Raw genomic sequence first — 18,153 nt, forward strand, 5'->3', positions numbered from 1 at the left:
CAGGCTGACACTCTGTCCAGCTCACTAGCTCCCCCTAACGGGGGGCGGAGCCACTGCATGGAGCAGAGGCAGGACAGCTCCCCGGGACTCTGGCTCCATCCAGTCCTCCATCAGAGCACCACCCCGTTTTAGAGAAAACCATTTCTGGAAAAAAAATACCATCTTATATTCGGGCCAATACGGTACATCCCAGCAAACCAATTCGGCCTGGTGCTCTATTCAAAAATACAGTACAAATATAAATAAAAAAAATTCTGAAATAAAATAAGGCTGAGTCTCAAATCGCCACTTAAGCAAACTAAATTGAAAATGAACACTAAAACTAACTCAGTACAGCAATTCAGAATGAATACTACAAGTATAACGTGCCTCTAAATAAGACAACAATTCCATTCACATTGAATTGCCACTCAAGTGTGCTATTATTAATCTTAGATTAATTTTTTTAGTGTATTAATTTGCAGTGTAATTAATTAATCTAATTAATGTACTAAAGTGACAGCCCTAATAATAATATTACTTTGAAAATCACAACAGAGGTTGTTGTTTAATGCACAGAAGTGTATTTGTGGAGAAATATAATAAATGTAAGAGCAACAACTTGCTCTGTTCAAAATAAAACAAAAATCTAGTATGTAACGCACATCAACTTCCTGCAGTTCAGCCAATATAGAGGGATTATTTGATTTCCAACGCTGTGGATGCATGGCAACAAGCCTGCAGAAAGAACCGCTCCACTGACCATTTGTTGTGTATGCCAGGTTCTCTTGCATTGTTAGCGAGCTGGTGTCTGCGTTCTGCAGCAGTTTATCGCCCAGTGATAAAATGAGTTTAGCTGCTAAGTTAACATTGGTGAATGGGATACGTCTTGACTCTCTGACTGCCAAAGTCATCCAAAGACGTCTTTTTGAAAAGTTAGGTGCGACTGCCACATGGCGTTATGGTCAGTGTGCTCACAGATACCTCTGCCAGGATGGATTCCCTGCTGCTCAAAACAACAGAAGAATCTCTCACCTCAGTCTTATATGGTTCTATTTTTAGGACGAACCCAACTTTCCTATGCTCCCTGATGGGTGCCTGGGACCAGGACCTTGGGATCACGATTTCAGATCAACAGTGGGATCGTATCTGTAATCTGGTTCGTAGGTCCCCTTTATGAGCCTGGCACAAACTCCTCTGGAGCAGGATCTTACTCTGGAGCCACTTCACCAATGCAAGATGAGTCCAGCTTTGTCCAGACAGAGCCAATTCCTGCCATTGATGTTAACTCTCGCCAGCTGATCACAGGCACATACTGAAACAAAACACAGTGGTCATTAATACAAGTAGAAATGACTTAAATTAGCAAATAAAAATGGTAATTTTATTATGAGGCTAAGTATTGAATTTGAAGCAGAGAAATACATGCTTGAACCACGACTGTGCAGAGTAATGTCCTCTGTGACTCAGGTTTTTTTCTTCTTCTATCATTTAACAGTTTTAATTGGATTACTTCTACTGCTGTATGATTGGACATGGCCTAGTTTGCTTATGGAGCCAGTCTTTTATTCCATCTGCTATGTAAATGGTAGATTTTCAAAGTGTTTTTTAAGACTGTTGCCATGTCCCACTGAAGGCTTGCATGTCAAAGCTGAAAGAATAGATGGACAAAGAGTGCATAATGCACCATGAAACCACTGTGCTTCTTGCATTTTTGGGCATGACTATCAGGTTGTTGATAAGGTAATGTGAATAAATGTAGGTTCACATGTGGCATCTTATCAAGATCATCAAGTCCAGTGAATGTCCATCTTTAATCTGGATCTGTTTGAAATATGTAAAGGTACATGATGTATGAAGTCCTCCTTATGAAACACGTTACACATGAACAGACCATAAATAACTTATGCAAGATGAGACGAAAGACCCTGGAAATGGGACATCTGAGACCAGAGGTCTCCAACCTTCAGTGATGGCAAGTAACAAAGTACAAATACTTCGTTACTGTACTTAAACCTACACTAAGGAAATTTTCAACATTAATAAAACATTTTAATATCTTTTGTGATGATACATCGACTTACAGCTAGTTGAATGACCCTCTGTCAGCCTGAGGGCGTCAGTATTGCTTTCACTTGGACTGAGCAGCTGTGAGGAGGGTGGTAGGAACCCTGCTCACTAAAAAGCTCCAATTGTGCGGACTGCTTTACGGCATCAATCAATCAATCAATCAATCAATCAATCAATCAGTTTATTTCTGTACAGCCCAGTATCACAACAACAGCTGCCTCAGAGGCTTCAAGATGTTACATTGGTTGGTAAAAATAAAAACAGTGAATAAGCATAATGTTAATATGTCAAATTCACAGGCATGCGTCACATCATGATAGAACATTGTTTAGCCACCATTAGATTCATTTAGATTCATGACCTCGTCGCTATCCGTCCTTCACACAGCCGCTGGAAACAAATGAAGGAGAGTTCAGTCCGACAGCACGCCACCGGGAGCAGCATGTTACCACGCCACACGCTAGGCCTCATGGGAACTGTAGTATTCCGTCAGGCAAAACACTACCGCTTTGTCCACTGGCGCCGCCAAAATCAACGAAAACTGAAAGTTCCTTAGTGTTACTTTACGTAAGTAGAAATTTCAGGTACTTTTTACTTTTAGAAGTATTTATTTTTCTGACCAATTTTTACTTTTACTGCTGACATTTTGAATCTGAATATTGGTACTTTCTACTCCTTACATTTCTCCAAAAACTTGTTACTTATTAAATATACGCACTGCTTCCATAATTCTGGCAAACATTTTAATAAGGCGTTAAGGGCCCACCCCCCACCACACACACACACACACACACACACACACACACACACACACACACACACACACACGGCGCTCCAGCTGAGCGTCAAAAAGCACACAGGCCACGGCGCTTTTAGCGGTGAAACACGCTCCATTCCTCATTATTTGCCATATTGAACTCGTCCGAATTATCAGAAAAATCAGGAGCGCAAATATGATGAAACACGCAAAATAAAGTGTATTTCCCTTCAACACACAATCTGGCTTAATAAAGGTCAGTATGAGCCTCAATTCGGCCAGACTGAATTAATCCTGTCTTCTCTGTCTGAGGGTCGGAGATGGAATGAAGTTCGAGGAAGTGTGCGCTCAGAACAAACTTCCATTTTTCATCTGCTCTGCTCTTGGTGGTGTGTGTGTGTGTGTGGGGTGGGGTGGGGTGGGGTGGGGTGGGGGGGGGTGGGGGGGGGTCGGTAAAGACCTTGTATTTTAAGTTTTTAGAAATCATATTTGATGTCTTACAGAATTCTTGCAAAAAAAACCATAATCCCGTCCCTGGCTGGGGGCAGGATGATCATTACAGAGTACTTTTGAATTCATTATTGTATTTTGCGCGTAATGTGATTAGTCGCGATTAATCGCAGTAAAGTTATGCAAATAATCGCGATGAAGAAGTTTAATCATTGCTCAGCACTGATTTATTTATTTATTTTGACTGGGACAAAAACTGGTTTCCGGGTACCACTAAAAGTTTGAAAGACGCGCATGACATGGCTGCCTTCCCGCCAGTCAGTCACAATTAGTCAGAGCGTCTGCAGGATGAAGCCAGAGGAAGTATACAAAAATGGACAGCGTAGAAGAAGAGGACCGTGAAGGAGACCAACTCCACACCAGAGTCCACTCACTTCATCAGGTCTGTCAGTACCTGATCCGTACCCGGAACACGATCCGTACCAGACGCTTCTGCGCATGCGCCCGCTTCATCACGACCCGATTTACGGCAAGACAGCTATTTACGGCAACTCTACCTGGACAGACTTTATTATGGCGTTTGGCTCTTTGAATTTCAATAAAGTGATGTAATGAAAAATAAATAAGTAAATAAATAAAAACACATGTCTAACTGCTCCGGTTTGAGACCGATCAACATTATGCGTATTTTGCCGAGGGAGGCGTATATCGCTGTTCTCCACGGTCCTGGTGTTCCGCAGGTCAGCGACACCCAGACATCCCACCTGCTTCGGCCGGCGGATCGTCACACTCTGCGGCTGACGGCTGACACTGTGCTTTTCAACCCGTGCTTTTGAGTGTGTGTGTGTGTGTGTGTGTGTGTGTGTGTGAGAGAGAGAGAGAGAGAGAGAGAGAGAGAGAGAGAGAGAGAGAGAGAGTATAGATAGGACTATATTAAAGATTTTTATATTTCATAGAGATGCAGCTTTCCTATTATCACACTGAGAAATTAATATTTTAATGTTATATTTTCAAATAACACATCAAACAAAATCATGAATGGCAAAGCAAAGCAATTTTATTTGTATAGCTATTTTTACAGTTTGTCTAAAATTGCATTAAATAGCATCACAACACCCTCTGCCCTTAAAGCACGACATCCACTGAGGAAAAACTACCAAGAAAACATTTTTAACGGGGAAAATGTGAGAAACCTCAGGGGGAGCAACAGCAGCCTGGCCTGCCAGACTGTCTCTCCATGATCAGAGATACATGAAACTTTATATGTGTGTCATACACAAATGAAGTCAGTCTGGCATGCCAGGCTACAGCAACAGAGGAGAAATCCTTCACCCAAGACAGACAGACATTAAATGGATGTGTACAGACAAGAAAAAAAGCTGCACAGGAGATGCAAAACATGTAAACTGACAGAGAAGAGGGCAAATAAGACATAAAAATATTATTACCGCCATCAGTCTTAGGGATGAAAGACATATTACAAAGTAATTTCTTGATTATTTTAAAGATTTTCTTTGTTTGTGATTCATTTAAAGACAAATAATGCTTGCTATTGGCAATATCCTCACTGTCTATATTTTACTACTTTGCTTTTTTGTTCTGTGGACAGTATTTTCTGACTAAATCATGGGTTACACATCTGCTTTTAGTTTATGAACATTAATTTTGAGAAGATGCTTTAAAAGGAACATAATCACAATAGGCTGCTGAATGGGGAAGTTTTAGGTCTATGTCACAACACACACTTCTGTTCAGCTTGATGGACTTGTGAATGTTTCCCATCATGGACAATGGAGTTTTCGCCTCTGCACTCCTGCAAAGCATGGTGTCTCATTCTTCAAGTGCCTGGTACCTGGCTCTGCCCCACTTTTTTACGACGAGACAAATGTGATCATACACCAACACAGAGCTCAAATTATATAGATTTGACACTCAACAATTGCCTAATTACAGAACATCCCATAGTTACACAGACTAGAGAATGCAGTCATTTCATTGCAGTTATTACATTTGATTACATTGGACTCAAGTGTGCAAAGTACAAATCCAAAGCCAATAAAGAGAATTTTATATGTAATATGTATATTGTTTGCATGTACTTTCCCAGCTGTTCCAAAAACTGTAGGATGACAGAACATCATCTGTCCAATTCAAACTATCCTGAACACTACACACAAGCTGCAAGGATTGACAGAGTTCAATTCAATTCAGCTTTATTTATGAAGAGCCAATTACAACATAGTCGTTTGTATACCCTTTTACAGAGAAAACCCAACAGATCCACATGAGCAAGCATTAAGCGACTGTGGAAAGGAAAAACTCCCTTTTAACAGGAAGAAACCTTTGCAGAACCAGGCTCAGAGGTGGCGGCTTTCTGCTATTCCGGTTGGGGTGAGGGGACAGAGAGAGGAGATAGGACAGACAGTTTCTTGCATCTACATACAATTCATATATAAACACAGGGTACATAGGCTACAAGAGGAACAATAATCAATGACATGTAGTAATAGAATGAAACTAGATTGAAACGAGAGAAGGAGCAGAACTAGGAGCCGGTTCCACATGGTAGGAGCCCGGGGTTCAGTAAACCTTGCACCCACTGGGTCCGGGTTATCTCAACTAATCCGTGGATCAGCTGTTTTGATTGATGCCCAATTACAATTGAATGCACCCATTGAATCTAGGTTGTCTCATTAGATCAATGGATCAGTCACCATTGATGTTCTATTAAACTGTCATGACAACATGACACATGTAGATGGAAATGTGAAGCAAACAGTGGTTTCCTGCAGCTTTGGTAGATTAGCTGTACTGTGTAATGTGTAAAGTACAAAAAGAGTGACAGTTTTCTGATGTACAATTAAATAAAACAGAAATTAAAGACAAAGAATATGCAGAGTGATGCTAAATCTAAAAGAGAGAGAATTTGAGGAGAGATGGAAGTTTCAATGGGTATGGCCATGCTTGGTTGAAAGCCCACTCACCACGTCAAGGTGCAGGCCAAGAGTGGGAAAAACAGAGGGTAGGGTGTGTGGGGCACCAATACCAGCGTCCAGCCACATGGGAGGGAGGGAGAGGGAGGGGGTGGGTGTGTGGGGCACTAATACCAGCGTCCAGCCACATGGGAGGGAGGGAGAGATGCTCTTCGTCAGCTTCCAGGCTCAAGGGAGTGTGAGGGTTTGTGCACAGAGTGTTGACATGCAGGCCCTGCTTATCCCAACACTCAGAAAGGAAAATCTCCAGGTCGTCCATTCTTTCAAAAAGAAACACAAAGGGGTCCTTGGCATCCAGGTCCTCTTCCTCCAGTGCCACCCTCAAGGCCTCCTTCTGCTCCTCTTCCTCCATTGCCAGGAAGGTTGGCTCTTTCACCTCTCCAGTGAAGAGTCCTGGGTTGCTGCGGACCCACTGCACAGCCAGGTGGAGGTCCTTGACAAGTCTGGGCTCCTCCTTCAAAAAACATAAATACCTGAGACTGTGATTACCTACAACATCAACAACTGGTATTTCCATTAAAACCGGCACAGATAGAAAAGTCCATACACACAGCAAAAACAACAACATGATGGATGGAAAACTCAACATAGCAGTCCTGTGAGTATTGGCCATACCTTCAGCGGATTCAAAGACTTTCGGGGCACCCTAAAAACTGGCTCCAGCTGCCCAGCCAATAGTGCCTCTGCCTCCTCCGTCCACACTGCAAAGCGTTGTCCATGCCTTTAGAACAATTAAAGTATATGAAATGGAATCCATTACGATTTCCTTAGTCTTTAAAATGATTAATAGGAGTCACTGACAGCCTTTCATCAGATCCCTACATTGAGATTCCTGTCCATTCCTGATACAAGTTACAACAAAGTGTCATCCCAGTATTTGTTACACAGCATCTTACAACAGTCTTCAAACCAGATCAATGTATTCCTGTAAAAACATTTTTTTTTTTACCCTTCAATGGAGAACCTCTGCAGGAGCTGAATACACCACCACCTGCGCATTGATGGCATGTCTCTCTGTGTAATATAGAAGGAATAATTGTGAATTTCAGATCAGTTTTGTGTTAACCTGAGTCATATGGATTACGACGTACTTCTGTGAAGTCAAATGGAGAGCCAGTGCAGATGCAGAGAGCATACTGTGAAATAAAGAGAAAGATAATTTTTACATTTACCATACACAAATGTAAGAGCATAGTGCATAGAATTAATAAACTTACCATGAGCATGAAGATTCCACAGCAGGTCCCATCCTCCGTCTGAGAGGGAAATGCCTGGGGAGAAAGTCACACTCATTCAAACTTTATGATTGTCATATCTTGGACAATGTAGTGATGGTGCATATTCTATGTGGCTAGGCATTGCATTTTAATGTGAAATCAGGGATTTTTTAAACGCAATCACATTGAAATCCATGCCAGTCTTCTCTGTCCAGGGTCCAGGGAAAATGTTCTCTGCAAGTTGTCTGAAAACCACAATAAATATTTATTACATTAATGTTGCAAATGATAAATAGCATCACCACAAGCCATAGAACAAGGCTTTAGAACATGACTTATGCGAAAATGTAGAAGCCAAAGAACTTTACAATAGAAGCCTAGGGCAGAAACAATATGAAGCAGCTCTCATGAGCAAAACTCAGCTTTGGTGTATGTGTGTTTTGTCAAATATATGTTCTGACAGGGTCATAATTGGCATAAGAGTACACTGAAACAAAGCCACATTCAATGTAACTAGATTTTGTGACTAGTGGCTTATTCTGATATTAAGTGTTTGTACCAAATGCATCAAATACCTACATGTGTATTTGACACTGTAGGCCAACATACTGTTCCTCCCTTAAGCAATCATATGTGCAAGAGAACAACGCCACAGGACAAGGCCATAGAACAAGGCCAACCAAGTCTGTTGTCTGACTCAACCTGAATATTGTCCTGTAAGACTCGTCGCCAAAGCCTTGTGGACAAAGAGAGTCCAAGAAAATGATCTCTCTTTGGCTCACTAATATCACCTGCAGGAGACATATTTTGTAATTGTCACAGAATCAAGTGTAGAGCTATCCCAGATGTACCTGTGAATATGTGAAATAATAGTGATATAAGTGAAACGGTACACAGAGCATGTAGTGATCTACTGCCCCGCCCTGCCTGCTCCATGCTGGGATCACAATAGCATCTTTGGAGCCTAGGTTTTCCTGGAGACAGATCAGTTGGAGATCAACAAATTGTAGAAAGTACAACTGAACTGCTTTAAAACCATTGTCAAAAGTGATGACGATAATTGTAATACTGATAATAATAGTAAAAAACAACAACAATAATAATGCATTGAACTTAAGGCTCCTACCGGCAGTTGGATGTTGCCCATTTTCCATGTGGGAACCACATATAAATCCATGACATGGATATCCATCCCCTAATTGTTACGTAAAGAAATATATTGAGGTTTAGAGTTAGAAAAAAATACCCAAAAATATTTTATGAAATTATGGGTGATATACCTGTCTGGTGGCAGCCTCCTGAATTAATAGGAAACAGGCATTTCCAATCTGAAAAGAAACAATGCAAAGTAAATTCAAAACTCAACAAACTGCAAAAAAAAACCCAACAGACACTGAATGTTTCAAAAATATCTGTATGAACTTACGTTGCTCTCCATAAACTGCTTTAACCCCAGACTCCAAAAGTCCTCCCTTGTCAGGCAAGTCTTTCCGTCCAGGACAATCAGCTCGAGCGGTGGACGGCTGCGATCCAGCACATAGTCCAGCTAAAAATGAATGTGTGACACTAATGATGACAAAACTAAAGTGATTGTGATTTGGGTCTGTGAAGCAGGCTAACCAAACATACATGAAAAATGATGATGGAATTTGACATACCAGCTCATTCTGGACAGGACCATCATCTTTAAACCACTGTGGACCATGACAGGTGTACTGGTGCTCTGCCAAGGTGGCACTGGCTGCATAGCTGTGGTCCACAAGGTTCTTAGCTTTTGGTCCATTTTCTGAAACAAGATAAAACAGTTTCACAGTTATTAGAATAAAAACCACAAAACAACAGTGAGGACAGTGACAAGCCTGACCTTTTGGCTCATAGTATGGCCGAAGCCGTGACACAGTGATTGTTTGGAGTTTCCCATCCCCCTTACTGAGCGTTCCCACTCCCTTGGCTGACACTGCAGTCAGGGTAAATGGGCCTTCATGTCTGGTCTGAAGCGTCGGTCCTAATTTTCTTTTCTTGGGGCACTGTTCAATGAGGACTTTGTCACCAGCTTCCAGGTGGCAGAGTCGTTCGCGCTTCCTTTTCCTCCCAGAGAATGCTTTCTGTTGTTGTTCCTGTGCCCTCTCAATATTGCTACGGACCTAAAACATCAGTACACATATATAGCATGACAGAGTACATGAAAAATCCAGTAACTTTCACAAATGTACCAACCTTTGTATTTAGGGCTTTCACAGCTGTCAGCGTTCTCTCAAGGTCATCTTCTGGGTCACTGACTTCCATGGTGTCCTCGATGGGACATGAATTCATCACTTCTGGAAGTCTTGGGTGTCGGTGGAAAAGGAGGTAATGTGGACTGTAGCCTGTAGATCTCTATTTTGAAAGAGTTATTGAAAGCATGATAAATTACCCTTTGAAAAACAGCAGCAGTTAGGGTTATGTTAGAAAATATCCATTGTGAAAATGAAATATTACATAGAGCACAAAAAAGGAACTCAAAAAACTTTGTGGTTTCAAAGAATCCTAACCTGTTTAGCAGTGTTGATTCCATATACAATGGCCTGCAGATGGACATCCCAGTCATTGTGCTCCTCATTTACATATTTTCTGAGGGCACGTTTAATGTTTTGATTGGTGCGTTCATCCTTGACAAAAAAATACACAGTGAAATGAGAGTTGAGTGACTTTTAATACTCTGTTGTCCTGAAATGTTTAGTCTGCATACATAAGAATGAATGTATGCTATGATGCTCTTACCTGGCCATTTGTTTGCGGGTGATAAGCACTGGAAACTGCATGCTTGATGTTCAGTGCCTCAAAGATTTTGGTGTTGAGCTGTCAGCAATTGAGGAAGATCAGTCAGTCTCACAAACCAGATAAGACAACAAAATTGAAATTAAATGTCATGAAATGTATTCTAGAAAACGGTGGAAAGTGGAATATACTGTCTAGTTGTGGCCTCGAAATATATACCGTATTCACAAATTCTTTGCCTTGGTCGGTAATAATTTTCCGAACCATTCCGAACAAGTAGAGCTTATTCACAACTGCGGTTGCTACTTCAGCTGCAGACTTAGTTTGAAGAGCTTCTGCAACAACCCACTTGGTATAAAGGTCAGTCATTGTTAAAATGTATTGATTTTTTCGGGTTGTCTCCTGCAGTGGCCCAATGAGGTCCATCCCCACCACTTCCCATGGTTCATCAACCTGGACAGAAAACAGAAATTAACACATTATTTTCCAAAAGTATTTTAGTCCCAAATGTAAATATGACCGTACACATTACCTTTATGGGATGTAGTGCTGGAGATACTGTTTTTATGGGGTCATTTAGCTGGCACTGATGACAACGTTTGACCTGACGTACAGAGATTCACTGTATAATTACTGTAGCATCATTTAAAAAAAGTAAGACTGAAGATGAAAAAAGATGGTGGACAATAATTTGGTGTCACAAGTTTTCATAGCAAGAAAATTGAGTGACAGCCATTCAGTCAAATTCTATGAAATATGCTTTACCCAGTCTTTGACGTCTTCTGATATTGTGGACCAGTAATAGGCAGCAGTCACCCTGTCTCTGGTCCCACGGACACCACTGTGGTTGCCTGTACCAGGGTCGCCATGGCACTCCTGCAGCACAGCCTGCCTCTGCTCCTCCGACTGGACAACCAGTCTCAAGTACTGCCTGCTTGGGCCAGTGTAGAACAGCTGCCCATCTGTTTGGTGAATGAATTCAAACAATTTCACTGTGTTAATGATACTTATATTTGAACACATTATTACCATTACGATAGTAACATTGATGTTTAAATTAATTACCCAACTCCAATGCACAGAGCACAGAGTGAGAGTGAAGTTCAAGTTAACAAAAACTAAATCTCTCAATATTTCAGGAAAAGAAGAGTAATGGCTTTGAGCAAACCATTCACACTTCACTCTCATCCAGTCAGAAATCTCGCCCGTGGCAAGATAACATTAGAAACCCCGCCATGATAGCCTTCGTATGTCACGATAGCAAGGATGCTACCTGCCTACACAGACGCCACATACATCATTAATCATGAGTAGCACAGCAGATTCTGTACCTTTTAAGATGAAGTTTCCCTCAATTCGAAAGAGTCTTTTCCGCTCATGTTTGCTTAGGTCCACCGTGATTTTCTGAAAAGTTTTAAATTGCCGGAGGGCTTCATAAAACAAAGTTGTGCCCGCCATTTTCCTCTCTGACGTAAGGCAGAGTGTGAGACGCGGAGAGTCGTAAAATAGGTTTGCTTCTGCGCATGTGCGGAGAAGCTGACGCATGCGCAGAAGCGTCTGGTACGGATCGTGTTCCGGGTACGGATCAGGTACTGACAAGGTCTTCAGGGTCAGACTGAGCTAACTTGATGGAATGAGTGGAGTCTGGTGGTCCTGCTTGGTTGGAAGGAAAACCTGCAGCCACTCGGCCCTTTTTGCCACGAGTTTGACCCCCCTGATGCAGAGCGATAGAGAGGAGGCTCTCGAATGTGTGTTGTGTAACTCAGGTTAAAAATATGTTTAAAAAAAATAGTTCATTGTGAGTTAAAAAAAGAGCTCTTTGAATTACAGAGTAAATCATTACATTTTATGTTAATCTTATTTCATTTTGATAAAAAATAGTAAATTAAAAGCAAATGCATTAATGTTTTTGTTAATTATAAACATGTACAGTGTTGCATAGATGTACTATAGAAAAAGTTGAAGAGTTCGGTCTATGAGATGATTTTTGACACTACAGTTTAGAAACCAGGTCCATCTAAGTTTCATAAGTCAATATTCATACAACGTTGAAATGGTTTCTAACTTTGTAGTGAAGCGTGCAATAAAAATACTTTTTACTTTTCATAATACTTTTGAATACATTTCAGAGCCTGTACTTTTTATGACCCCCGCAGTCTGAGAACGGGTACCAAGCACCTGGAGATATGAGCAGTCTCAATGAACGAGCAGCTGACCTGACAAGGACGATGGCGAGCAAACAGGAAACCCAGAGCCTGTAGCGAACGCCACAGATGAATTGGAAAGTGTCTTCAAACAATCTGCAAGAAGATGTGACCACTGCCCTGAACGCGACACCAACAACTGTCACTGAAAACAAGTTGCTGGCACACAGGACAGCAACACAACTCCGAGAGGAGCCTGGAGACAAGATGGACATGGCATGTAGAAAACCATCATAGTATATGGAAAAGATGGTTAGGGCTGAGATGAAGGCAGCACGGAGAAAACAGGCCAGATGGTGGAGATACATAAAGGGAACCTGACAAATAAGGGTGTACCAACGAATGCAAGCGCCCATCTCTGAGGCACGGTGAACAGCTCTAACCACCAGGCTACAGAGTTTCCCCAAAGAGACTGAAGCCACGATGAAAAACAAGACGATCTCCACTGAGTCAACAAGGTGCAAGATCATTTTCAGGGTTATAGTACCAGCAGCAGGTCAGACACACCAAGAGAGGAGAGGGAAAAATACTAGAAATTAATCTGGGAAGTAGAAGTATCCCATAACACTGATGGCCAGTGGCTAGAAGACCTGAGAGCTGACGTCACTGTCCTTCCAGAACAGGAACCAGTGAATGCAGGAGGAGCACAGGTACCCAAGGAGGGCAGGCAGAAGCAGAGTAGGGAAGTGAGCAGAAAGTAAACAGAGTCGAGGAGGGCCGGAAGGAGCACTGAAGATCCTGAAAGATCTGGGTCTACTGGCTGGAGAAGTTGACTTCACTCTCAGAGACTCGCAGCACAAATGGATCAGTGCTGAAGGATGGGACCCAGTGGAAGTGGTTAAAAACAGATAGGCAGTCCAAGTGACGGACCCCCAGAAAGGAACCGATTCAAACCAACAACCGGCAAATTACCTCCAACATAGCAGCTCCTTCAAATCCCCCTGAAACCCTGGGACACCTGAGGATTGGGCCAAAATATCTGCTGGGAGTCTCACTGAAACTTACAGAAGTTGTTTGATTGCAGTGATAGCCTTAAAAGGTTGTGCAACAAAATACTGAGTGAAGGTGCCATCGTTTTTGACCAGGCCTGTTTCATTGTTTGTTTTTTGAAATTATTCAGTTGAACCATATTGAAAAACAATGCCTGATCTTCACTGGTTAATTTCCATTAAATTTTGAGTCATTATTACTTTTGTCAGATTTGAGTGATTTCCATGACCATTGTGGATTTTTCTTCACTGTCAGAGGCGTACACACAATTTTGTTTTTATATATTTCCTGGTACATCACAGTCATTTCTCAGTACTTAAAGCCAGGGTTAACCCTGAAGTTAGCTCAGTGAGAGAAGCTCCAGTTCCGTAGTGATATCGTATTAAAAAGTCTTTTTTCATGTAATTTTGTCAGCTTCGATCTGACTGAACTACGCTCTGCCGTCACCCGAGCCCACCTCTTAATCATGGTTTCCTTTACATTTAGTTTCTGCACTCGTGTCATGTGATTGGTGGATTTTTCTCTGTTCCATTGCAGTGGGAGGAAGTCAGTGGCTATGATGAAAACATGAACACCATCAGAACATACCAGGTCTGCAACGTGTTTGACAGCAGTCAGAACAACTGGGTGCGCACCAAGTACATCCGGCGCCGTGGAGCTCAGCGTATCCACGTCCAGATGAAGTTCTCGGTGCGGGACTGCAGCTCCATCCCCAACGTCCCCGGCTCCTGCAAGGAGACCTTCAACCTCTATTATTATGAATCAGACTCTGACGTGGCCAGCAAATCCTCTCCGCCCTGGATGGAAAACCCCTGGGTCAAAGTGGACACCATAGCTGCAGATGAAAGCTTCTCCCAGGTTGACCTTGGGGGTCGCATCATGAAGATCAACAGTGAAGTCCGAAGTTTTGGACCTGTTTCACGCAATGGGTTCTACCTGGCTTTCCAGGACTACGGAGCCTGCATGTCACTGATCGCTGTTCGAGTCTTCTACAGGAAGTGTCCCCGTGTGGTGCAGAATGGAGCTGTGTTCCCCGAAACTCTGTCCGGAGCAGAAAGCACCTCGCTGGTGGCAGCCAGAGGCGTCTGTGTTCCCAATGGAGAGGAGGTGGACGTCCCCATCAAGCTGTATTGCAACGGGGACGGTGAGTGGATGGTGCCCATCGGACGCTGCATGTGCAAAGCCGGGTACGAAGCAGTGGAGAACGGCACGCTGTGCAGAGGTGAGAAGCTAACGCTGCTGTAATGACACAGTCTGTCTGCCTGTATTCTGTCCAGAAATGAGATTTACTGCAGAGCTATTTGTTCTTCTGATGGACAAAAACAGTTGTTTGTAATTCTAAAAGTTTGTGCGCTTACACAGGGTGTGCAGAATTATTAGGTAAGTGGTATTTTTGAGGATTAATTTCATTATTAAACAACTGTGTTCTCAACACAAAAGTCTCATAAATATCAAAGCTGAGTATTTGTGGCAGTTGAGTGGGGCTTTGTTAGTTTCAGTATCTCAGGAGAATATCTGTGTGCAGGTGACTGCTACTGCCCAGAATTATTGGGCAACTTACCAAAACCAATAAATACCCATTTATTTTCACCAGGGAAACCAATATAACAACTCAAAATTTACAAATACACATTTCTGGCATTCAAAAACCAATCAGTGACCAATATCACCACCACCACCAAAATGACCACCTTTCATTGTGAGGACACTCTACAGCTGCCGTCCAGAGACTGTCAGTGTCTTGATCGACACTGAGCGCAGCAGCAGCCACAGCCTCCAGACCCTGTCCAGAGAGCTGGACTGTGACTTCCTGTGTTAAGTGGTTTTCTTGTGCTTGTGTTGTTCCACACGAAGCGTGTGAGTCAGGTTTCTTCAAGGCTGCTCAGGGAGACCACGGCTGTCAACAGTGTCCCATCAACAGCCGGACCACCACTGATGGAGCCACCAACTGTGTGTGTCGCACCGGTTACTACCGCTCCGACGCTGATCCGCCACAGATGCCTTGTACCAGTATGTACAGAGTCAGACAACCATCAGTGTCACAGCACGCCAGCTGAAACAGTACAATTCAATTCAGCTTTATTTATATAGCGTCAAATACGAGGGGTGACCCAAAAGTAACCGGACTTTGGTTATAACTTTTTTTTTTTTAATCTTCGCAATCATTTGAAACTGTCACCTTCAAAATACTCTCCTTTGGCTTGAATACAACGCTGCACCCGAGATTTTCACTGTTCAGAAGAGTCGCCATGACCGTGCGTAACTGTGCCGATAAGATAGAGCTTCGATTTTCCCTCCCCCGCCTGTATGCCTGCCTTACCTTTCTGCTGCCGCTCCAGTTTCCTCTTTGACAACAAAAAGCAGTCGCCTGGGACCAGATCAGGTGAATATGGTGGTGGGGAGGCTGGCTGGTCACGGTTTTAGTCCAAAAATATGCTTTACGCACAACACTTGGTGCTATTTCTGTGCGTAACGGGGCGTCCTGTGGTCTGCTGTCTGCTATGATGAGGCCATTTCCGGGTGCCTTCGTCTCACTGCTTCTAATAACCGCCTGAGGATGATCTGTCTGGATCTCTACAATACTCCCATCAGATCTGCAATGTCATCAAAAGTCCTGCGTGGATCTACCAGGACGTCTTCTTCAGTTTTTGTGACGTTTTCCTCTGTTCTGGAAGTGGATTGTTGTCCTCTGCGTGCCTGGTCTTCGTGATGTAATCTGATTACTCTTAAAGGGCCCAAACCACTCAGACACCCTAAGAATCCTTCTTAAAGAATGTCTGCAACATGACTGCTGCTGTTTTTCCCAATAAAAAACAAAATGTTTTGACAGAGCGCATATCAGTGGATATCCGCCATCTTGAAAAATCGAAGAGCGGGGTGTAACTCTGTCAACATAAACAGTGACTGTCAGCTGACCGCTTCACGGGGAAGACCAAACCTGGCACAGTTATGCATGAGGTTATCCTGTAGCGACATCTAGCGGCCAAAGTCGGAACTGCATTGTATTTTTTTATTAATAGAATCAGTCCGGAAACTTTTGGGTCCCCCCTCGTACAACAAAGTCATTTCTAAGCTGCTTTTACAGATAAAACCAAACGGATCCACATGAGCAAGTAGAGACTGAAGGAAGGAAAAACTTCCTTTTAAAAGGAAGAAACCTGCAGAATCAGGCTCAGAGGTGACTTGATACAGATTTGACCTGATATTATCACCAGCAGGGGGCATCACAATATGTAGTAAAAACTAAATTTCATCTATGTATATCAGTTTCATTTGAAAAATAATTTAATGGAGCGTGTTCCTCATCACTCTAAACACCTAAATGTATTTTTTTATACTTCTCTCTTCTATTTAGGGAAAACAGGCATTTTGAAGATAGAACTAAACTCCCAGTAGCGTCAGGATGCAAACCCATTGATGACGTCATGGATTTTGTCTTTCTGGGGTTTGAATGTAGCGTTAGGTTTGTGAGTTTATGAAGGCCAATAAACCATATGAGCAGCTGAACATGTACTACTGCTAAAGTGTAATGCATGTCTTGTGAATTGAGTGTGCAGAAATACATCGCTCTGGATTTTTTTCTGTGATCTGCCAGCGATTGTGTGACTGATAGATGTTGTGTTCTCGCGATACCACCAACCCTGCTGCCAAAATCGATGGTTTTTGTCCACTGACGAGACGGTTTTGGCGCAGGGTCCCAGGCAGATGTGGAGCCCAGATGATCTGATGCATGCAGCTGCCGAACAGATGTGCGTCTGAGACGCACGCGGCGGGTTATTGTGCATATCGGGTGGCTGTGGAGAGCAGTCGTTTGACAATCTGGAGGTTATTAGTTTGATTCCTGTCTCCCCTTGTTGAAGTGTCCTTGGGCAAGACACTGAACCCTGAATTGCCCCCGGTGGGTGGACTGAGCGCCTTGCATGGCAGCCGCCTCCACCGGTGTGTGAATGTGTGTGTGAATGGGTGAATGTGATAATGCAGTGTAAAGCGCTTTGGGCTCTGCTAATGCAGATGTAAAAGCGCTATATAAGTGTAGCCCGTTTACCATTTACCATATAGGACCACCCGGTTGTCAGTCCATTTTGTTTTGACTACGGTTCCCATAACAGTTTGCGACCTGGTAACATGAACAAACAACCGTGTTTAATTGTGAGGGGGGCGTGGCCAGTGACTCTCATTGAAATGTATTAGTTTAAAATGAGAGGCGTGGGACACGAACAAACTGTGCAAAGCGCTGTTCCTGGACACGAATAAATACATTAATTTATGTGACTCATAGCATGAATGGCCGTGAGACTGGGTTGTGTCGAGAAACAAAAGTCTTCAGATGCAGACTTCAAAGTCAGTGGTCCTTTCAAGAACCTACTGAAATTATAAACCCCTTGTTTTCCAGCCGTCCCGTCAGCCCCACAAAGCGTCATCTCCATGGTGAACGAGACGTCTCTGCAGCTGGAGTGGAGCCCGCCTCAGGAAGCCGGGGGCCGGGAGGACGTCGTGTACAACATCATCTGTAAAAGCTGTGGCAGCGGCCGCGGCGGCTGCACCCGCTGCGGAGACAACGTGCAGTTCGTCCCCCGCCAGCTGGGATTAACCGACGGTCGCGTGCACATCAGCGACCTCCTGGCTCACACCCAGTACACCTTTGAGATCCAGGCCGTGAACGGGGTGTCTGACCAGAGCCCCTACTCCCCGCAGTTCACCACCGTCAACATCACCACCAATCAGGCTGGTGAGGC

The 18,153-nt window shown here is 43.2% G+C and overlaps 1 protein-coding gene across 1 annotated transcript in view; it reads left to right on the forward strand.

Annotated features, from left to right (window-relative positions):
• Positions 1-18,153, forward strand: part of LOC115407842 (ephrin type-B receptor 2-like) — an 89,111-nt gene that overhangs the window by 14,610 nt on the left and 56,348 nt on the right. The window contains exons 2-4 of the mRNA XM_030118361.1: positions 13,955-14,639; positions 15,272-15,427; positions 17,811-18,146. Coding sequence (XP_029974221.1) covers positions 13,955-14,639; positions 15,272-15,427; positions 17,811-18,146 — 1,177 coding nt within the window. The remainder of the gene's footprint in view (positions 1-13,954; positions 14,640-15,271; positions 15,428-17,810; positions 18,147-18,153) is intronic.

The sequence above is a fragment of the Salarias fasciatus genome, chromosome 20 (genome assembly GCF_902148845.1).
Source record: "Salarias fasciatus chromosome 20, fSalaFa1.1, whole genome shotgun sequence".
NCBI classification, from domain to species: Eukaryota; Metazoa; Chordata; class Actinopteri; order Blenniiformes; family Blenniidae; genus Salarias; species Salarias fasciatus.